Source organism: Pinus tabuliformis, chromosome 3_1 (assembly GCF_031772625.1).
Source record: "Pinus tabuliformis cultivar Carrire ecotype Pingquan chromosome 3_1, CPIR1, whole genome shotgun sequence".
Lineage (NCBI taxonomy): Eukaryota > Viridiplantae > Streptophyta > Pinopsida > Pinales > Pinaceae > Pinus > Pinus tabuliformis.
The window spans coordinates 860,317,605-860,324,732 of record NC_142301.1 but is presented as its reverse complement, the minus strand read 5'-3'; the positions used below and the strand labels follow the sequence as shown (position 1 = coordinate 860,324,732).

Below are 7,128 nucleotides of genomic sequence, written 5' to 3'. Positions count from 1 at the left end.
ATGGGAATGATGTTGTCGATGCGTGCTAGGGTTTGCAGCAACGGACATTGCTGACAAAGATTGCAGGCAGAGTCAGACCAAGGCGAGGCCCCTCAGCCCTGCGGGCTCAGCGCTCCCCGACCTGCAGTCACGGGTTGGTCTCGGGGATATCAGCAGAAAACGGGATTCTGAACCCCAGAAAACGCCCTGAGCGGAATGGGGGAGCCAAGGGGGGGGGAGAGATCCCCTCCTTCAAAAACGTGGTAATGGGCGAGACTAGCAAAGGAGGAGAACAGCAAACGGAGAAGGAAGGTTATGCCCCAGTAATGGGTAATCTGTGGCAAAGAAGAATGAGAGGTAAATGCCTTCCTAGGGCTCAAAAACAACCAAGGTATGTGGTCCCCCATAACAAACTGGAAGAGTATAATAGCTATATGAAAGACCATGCCATTATATGTCGCTTTGTTGGGTATTGGCCGTCTGAGCGGGAGCTCCACAGATGGATTGATCAACGATGGCGACCAAAGGGACAGATAGATCTCAAACTCGGAGCCCAAGGTTTTTTCACAGCAATCTTCTCCAATCTGGAAGATAAGGACCGGATTTTTGAGGAGGGACCATATTTCTTGAATAATGCTGGCCTATTCATGAAATACTGGGAAGAGAGGTACAACCCAGAAAGGGAAAAAATGCTTGCGGCACCCGTCTGGGTCAGATTGTTTGGGCTTCCTGATGAGTTCTGGGACCCTGAAACTCTGGAGGGAATAGGCAATACGATTGGGAGCTTTGTCAAAATTGCCGAGGCTACGAAACGAGGTAAGTACAATGCTTATGCGAGAATCTGTGTTTATATAAATCTAGCAGAGCCCCTCCCAGAAACTGTCGAAGTGGAGTATCACGATGAAATATGGAAGCAGCCAGTCGATTACGAGCATATCCCCTTCCGATGCCGCATCTGCCATGAATATGGCCATTTATACAGGCAATGTCCTTTGAACAAAGAAGAAGAAACCAAGAAAAGCCAGGAGGATCAACAGATAAAGGCTGAGAAAGGTTTTCAACAGGTAGTAAGGAAGAAACGACAGAACAGAGAGACATCAAAGACCCAAACACAGGAAAAACCGAGAAAAATAAATAATCAAAACAAATTCTAGGTCCTTCAGAGTGAAGATGAAGATTATGAAGTAAATCTAGAAGATGATGAGGACCCGGAAAATACCCCAATGGAAATAGCGGGAGAGGAGAAAGGAAAGGGAAACGAAACAAACACGAACAAAGCAAACAAAGAAAAACCAGAGGAGATATCAACAGAAACAGAACAGGAATCTAAGATGGAAGTGGAAATCCCGTCTGAAAACGAAGCAGAGGAGGAGAAAATTATGAGAAGGTTGCTACAAGAATGGAAACACTTGGATAGCAGGTTCATACCTGAAAAACAAAAGCAACTGTATAAGGAAGTTTTCAAGAAATACAAAGAGAAAAAAGGAGAGCCCCCGGATAACCTCACCATGTCAGAAAGTGAACAGGGGAATGAGGATAAAGAAATGACCAATTCTGGCAAAAATAGCAGGAAAAGAGGCCGAAAGCCAATGAGCGAGACCATCCAGATAGTGGGGGAAATTTTGATAAACTCAGGAAAAGTGATACCTCTGTCGGAGGTATTCTTCCCCTCTTACAAAAAGTTTTAAATGATAGTGCTTAGTTGGAATATCAGGGGTTTGCATAGTAAAGGCAAACAGAGGTATCTGAAGGACAAGTTGAAAAAAGAGAAACCTAGTGTTATGATCTTACAGGAAACAAAGATTTTGAACCAGCAGCTCGAAGAAATAATAGAAAAAGGTAGGTTACAGTATCAAGTAATGGGACAAGATGCAATTGGTTCTGCTGGAGGTATTGCAGTACTGTGGAACCCAAATGAAATCATCATAGAAAACTGGTCAAGTATGAGCGGCATCCTCACTGGGCTAGGCAGGATAGTAGGAACTAGTCATCAGGTGGTTATCTCAGGCGTCTACGGCCCCCCGACCCCTGGGAAAAAAGAGCAGTTCATAAACAGTTTCAAATCGATCCGTAGACTTTACCCTGGAGCTGCTTGGATCATTGGGGGAGACTTTAACCTGATCAGATCCCTGGAAGAGAAGAAAGGAGGGACTAGGAAGAGGGATCACTTCATGGACAATTTCAACGATATGATAGCAGAACTTAGGCTTGTTGACGTCCAGACTATTAACGGGGTCTACACGTGGAACAACAGAAGGGGAGGTAAGAATCAAATTGCATCCAGATTAGATAGATTTCTAATTTCTGAAGACATTATGAACAAAGATGTTTTCGTAGAGGCCAAAATCATTCCATCTTTGGGATCAGACCATTGGCCGATTAGATTAGAGGTAGATATCAAGAAGATTCAGGGGAAAAGACCTTTCAGATTTGAAGCCTTCTGGTTGAGGGACCCGGATTTCATCAAGAAAGTGGAGGAATGGTGGAATCAATGTACCAGTAAAGGTAGATGTAGAATGCATACCTTCCAGCTTAAGCTGAAAGAGCTGAAAAACAGAATAAAAAAGTGGAACAAAGAGGAATTTGGCAATATATTGGAAGATAAACAAAAATTGGAAGGGGAAATGGCAGACCTGCAGCAGAAGATAATTCTGGAAGGAAGAACGGAGGACAGCATCAACAGGGAAGGAGTAATCCTTGGAAGATTGGAAGAGAGACGAAAACAAGAGGAGATCCTATGGCGCCAGAAATCTAGGATAAAATGGTTAAGAGAGGGAGAGAAAAATACAAAATTCTTTCACCAATCAATGATCAAACACAGGCAAGGAAATAGAATCCTTTCGATTAAAGATAGGAATGCGAAAAGGGTGGTAGAGCAGAGTGAAATAGAGCAGGTTCTATTGGATCACCACAAAGAGATGTTAACCGAACCCCAAGTGGACAGATCGAGAGCCATTCAAGAGATCTGTTCTGCCATTCCTAGTCTGGTCACTGAGGATCAAAACAAAGCCCTCATGAGGGCCGTGACCTTAGAAGAGCTGGAGGATGTCGTGAAGACTATGAAAAAAGGGACTGCTCCTGGGCCGGATGGTTTCACAGTGGACTTCTATCAGGCAAGCTGGCACTTCTTGGGGAGCGAGATTCTGGACATAGTAGAAGAATCAAGAATAAATCAAAAGGTATGGCCTCCTCTTAACTCAACCTTTTTTACCCTCATTCCTAAGGGAGACAACTTAGAAGAGGCGAGTGGCTTCAGACCTATAGCTCTTTGTAATGTCATATACAAAATGATAACTTCTCTGATTGCCAAAAGACTAAAACCTCTCTTAGACAATCTTATCTCGGCTGAACAAACTGGTTTTGTGGAAGGAAGGCAAATACTTGATGGGCTGGTGGTAACTCAGGAGGTGATTCACTCCCTAAAGGTTAAAAAACAAAAAGGAATGCTGATCAAATTGGATTTATCCAAAGCATATGATAGGCTTAATTGGAAGTATTTAGAAACAGTCCTGGAGAGATTTGGTTTCCACCAAAGATGGATTGCATGGATTCATAACCTGATCTCCTCTCCCCACTTTTCTATTCTGGTTAACGGAAGTCCCTCAAAAACCTTTAATGCCTCCAGAGGCATCCGTCAGGGAGACCCATTGTCCCCTTTTCTTTTCATTCTAGCCGCTGAAGGACTTGGTCGATTTATTAAACAAGAAAGAACAGCAAATAGAATCAAAGGGCTGCAACTCTGGGGAAACAACCTGCCTTTAACACATCAACAATTTGTTGATGACATTATGCTGTACGGGGAACCAACGGTCAGAGAAGTTCGCCACCTTAAGCGAATCCTAGAATTATTTGCCGAGGCCTCTGGGTTAGAAATTAATAGAGACAAGTCTTGCATCTTCATCTTCAATACAATGGAGCAGATCAAATCCCATCTAATTAGAATTCTTGGATTCAAGAGAGGAGAATTGCCTACTAAATATTTAGGTAATATTCTGGACCTCACCTCAAAAAAGGTAAAGAACTGGCAAGGAGTCCTTGACAAACTAAACAACAAGGTCTCAAATTGGGCTTTCAGAGTTCTGAATATTGCTGGCAGAGTTGTTCTTGCCAAGTCGGTCCTTCAGGCGATTCCTATATATCCATTAGCGATTATGGCTGCCCCAGCAGGGGTTTGTGCCAAAATTAGGGAAATAATAAGGAAATTTATCTGGAGTGGTTCTGATCAGAAGAAAAAATGGGCCCTGGTCTCGTGGAGTCAGCTAATAGAACGAAAAGAAAAAGGAGGTTTAGGTCTAAGGGACCCGGAAATTCTTAATAAGGTGTTGGGAGCTAAACTGTGGTGGAGATGGCTCAGTGGTGGAAATGACTTATGGAAAAACATATGGAGGACCAAATATAGAATGCCAAACTCTCCAGCTGACATCCTAAGACAGCAGGAATTCCCCAAAGGCTCCTCTATTTGGGATCTTGCCTCCCAAAACAGAGATCTAATTAGCAAACATACCTTCTGGGAAATTAGAGGAGGCAGGGAAGCTAACTTTTGGGAAGATAGGTGGCAACAGCGAGAAAGGTTAAATAACAATCAGGACCTCTTGCAGATCCAGGGTAGAATTGAAAGAAACAGACCCAATGTTAAAGATTATTGGAAAACAAATGAAAGGTCGGAGGGATGGAGAGTCTGGGAAGACCCGACAGAGTGGGATCGTGAACTTCCCCCAGAGCTCCAGGAACATTACAGAAAAGAAATGGGATCAAGGAAAATCAGAGAACGACATGGGAAAGATATCCTTCGATGGGGATACTCTATGAAAGGGATATTCACAACGAAAGAGGCCTACTTCTTAAAGGACGCTCAAGACAGAGGTGACAGGAATGTGGAATGGAAAACAATCTGGGAAAGCAACTGGTGGCCTAAGGTGTCCATCTTTGTATGGCTAGCTTCTAAAAACAAAATTCTGACCTGGGATCGAATCCAAAAGAAAGGATTATATGGCCCTTCCCGATGCTACCTATGCAACAATGATACTGAGACCAGAGATCATCTGCTGGTCAATTGCTCCTACTCAGAGAAACTCTGGAGGACGACTAAACGACTGTTCAACAAAGCAGGTTTTCATACCAAAGATTTCACTGATTTGGTTTTCCAGTGGAGCAAGGAAACCTTTCAGTGCAGGGTTGTCCAGAGGGCATGGAACCTTATCTCCCCCTTCATACTCTGGATGGTCTGGAAGGAGCGAAATAGGAGGGTGTTTCAGAACTCTGTGAAAGGTCCAGAGATTATTTGGGACCGGGTGATTGAAAGTATGCGTGAGACTATCCTGGTCGAAAAATGGGAAAATGATGATTGGAAAACAAACTCGGAAGAACAGGAAATTTTAAACAAGTTAAATCTTAAAATGGAAATGGTTCACTTCAAATGTTCGGCCATTCAAGACATGCGAATTCAAAGTCCAGACAAATTCAGGTATCCGCGAGATCAGTTTATCAAGCTCAACTTCGACGGGGCCTCGAAGGGGAACCCGGGCGAAGCTGGCTTCGGGGGAATCTTCAGAGACAGTAACCACCAGGTAAGATGGATTTTCGCGGACTGGGGAGGGCAGATGACCAATAATGAGGCCGAGTTCTGGGCCCTGCATCAAGGTCTTTGTATTGCCATTAGGAACGGTTATACCAACCTGGAAATTTCTGGGGATTCGAAGATTGCTGTTGACATGCTGAGGAGGCTCAGCAACGGGCAGGCATGGGAGAAAGTTGCCAAAAGCTGGCGCACTGCGGGCATTATTCAAGAAATTGCAGGCCTCATCAAGCGCATCGATTATAGACTCTTTAGCCATGTTCGTCGCAAAGGAAATCAGCCTGCTGATTGGCTAGCCAATTGGGGCTGCCGAGGACGTGGCAACACCATGGATAGCCAATGGAGAGCCGTGGAGGGTAATCAGGAATGGAAAGAGCTGGCAAATCTAATCAAGTCCGATCATGACCATGCCACAAACGCCAATGAATGAATCAGTGAGCTGGACAGATATGGGGAGGTGGAGGCCTCGTTTAAAGGAAAGAGTTCAGGTGGGACGTGCAAAACTCATCATGGAAGATTGCAGAGCGAAGGATCAAGACCTCGATGACAGTACAGCGACGGCGGATGGAGTGGTTGGGCGACAGTACACACAAGGTAAGGTAATTAATGGCCGAACTATGAGAGGTGCAGGCTGCGGTCTGCCGGACCTCACAGCAGAAGGGATTAATAATGATATGATGACAGAGAGTAGTGGATCACAGGTGTGCTACTGGCGGCATATGATAACCGGAATAAGCGGTTTCACGAAGGAAAGAAATCAGATATATTCCCAAAGCTGGCCGAATGACAAAACATTATGCATATTTCCAAATTGGGTAAGGGTGGAGGTTTCCTTCAAGCATCACCAGAGAGCAGAGACCATTCCAAGTAATCAGAGAACAAGGGGCACCCGACCGTCGATTATCATGGAAACTAGACAGAAGCTTAGGCAGGTGGAAGAGAACCAGAGTGTCGGGGAGGACAGCAGGCGCCGTAAAGGCAAAATCATTATGCAGCAGGACCCTCCTTTCTCAGTTTGGGAAATTGAGGATGATTCGGATGAAGACCCAGCCCTGGAGGTTGGAAGCGAATGCAGATACCACTGAAAGAACTCGACGAAGCAAGGAAAGGAGCAAATGGAGGCGGATTTGACTGGTTTACAGGACTCGAAGGTCCGGCGCTACGGCATGAGGAAGCGCAGCCCGCCAACCGATAAGGAACCAGACCGGGATGGAAAACGGGCAAAAAGCCAGAAGGGTAAAGGCAAGATGGAAGGGGAGACTTCCAGAGGTGACCAGGGGAAGAGACGGAAGCAAAAAGAAACTGTCATTCATCGAATTTGCAGGGCCGAAAAGGCTTTCAACCGCATCGCCAAACCTGCAGTCCGCAGACTCATGCAGCACCTGGAAAAAGAATCGATCCAGGATCAATCTGACGAGGAGATGGGGGAATGGGAATTCCTTATCCCTGACCCGGGGCATACACGAGGGCGTATGTCCTTATTTAAGCAGTCGCTCCACATCTACTGGGTCATGAAGGGCCTCATGGCCAAAGCGATGGAACAGGTGGCAAAAGAAATGGTCAATCTAGCTAAG

General features: G+C 45.1%; 1 protein-coding gene across 1 annotated transcript; it reads left to right on the top strand.

Moving 5' to 3' along the window:
* The first annotated feature begins 245 nt into the window (after window positions 1-245).
* On the top strand, window positions 246-5,984 carry LOC149190297 (uncharacterized). The gene is made up of 3 exons (XM_089410472.1): window positions 246-1,043; window positions 1,134-1,637; window positions 1,773-5,984. Exons 1-3 carry the CDS (start codon window positions 246-248, stop codon window positions 5,982-5,984), a joined length of 5,514 nt encoding a protein of 1,837 aa, XP_089266598.1.
* Window positions 5,985-7,128: the final 1,144 nt, after the last annotated feature.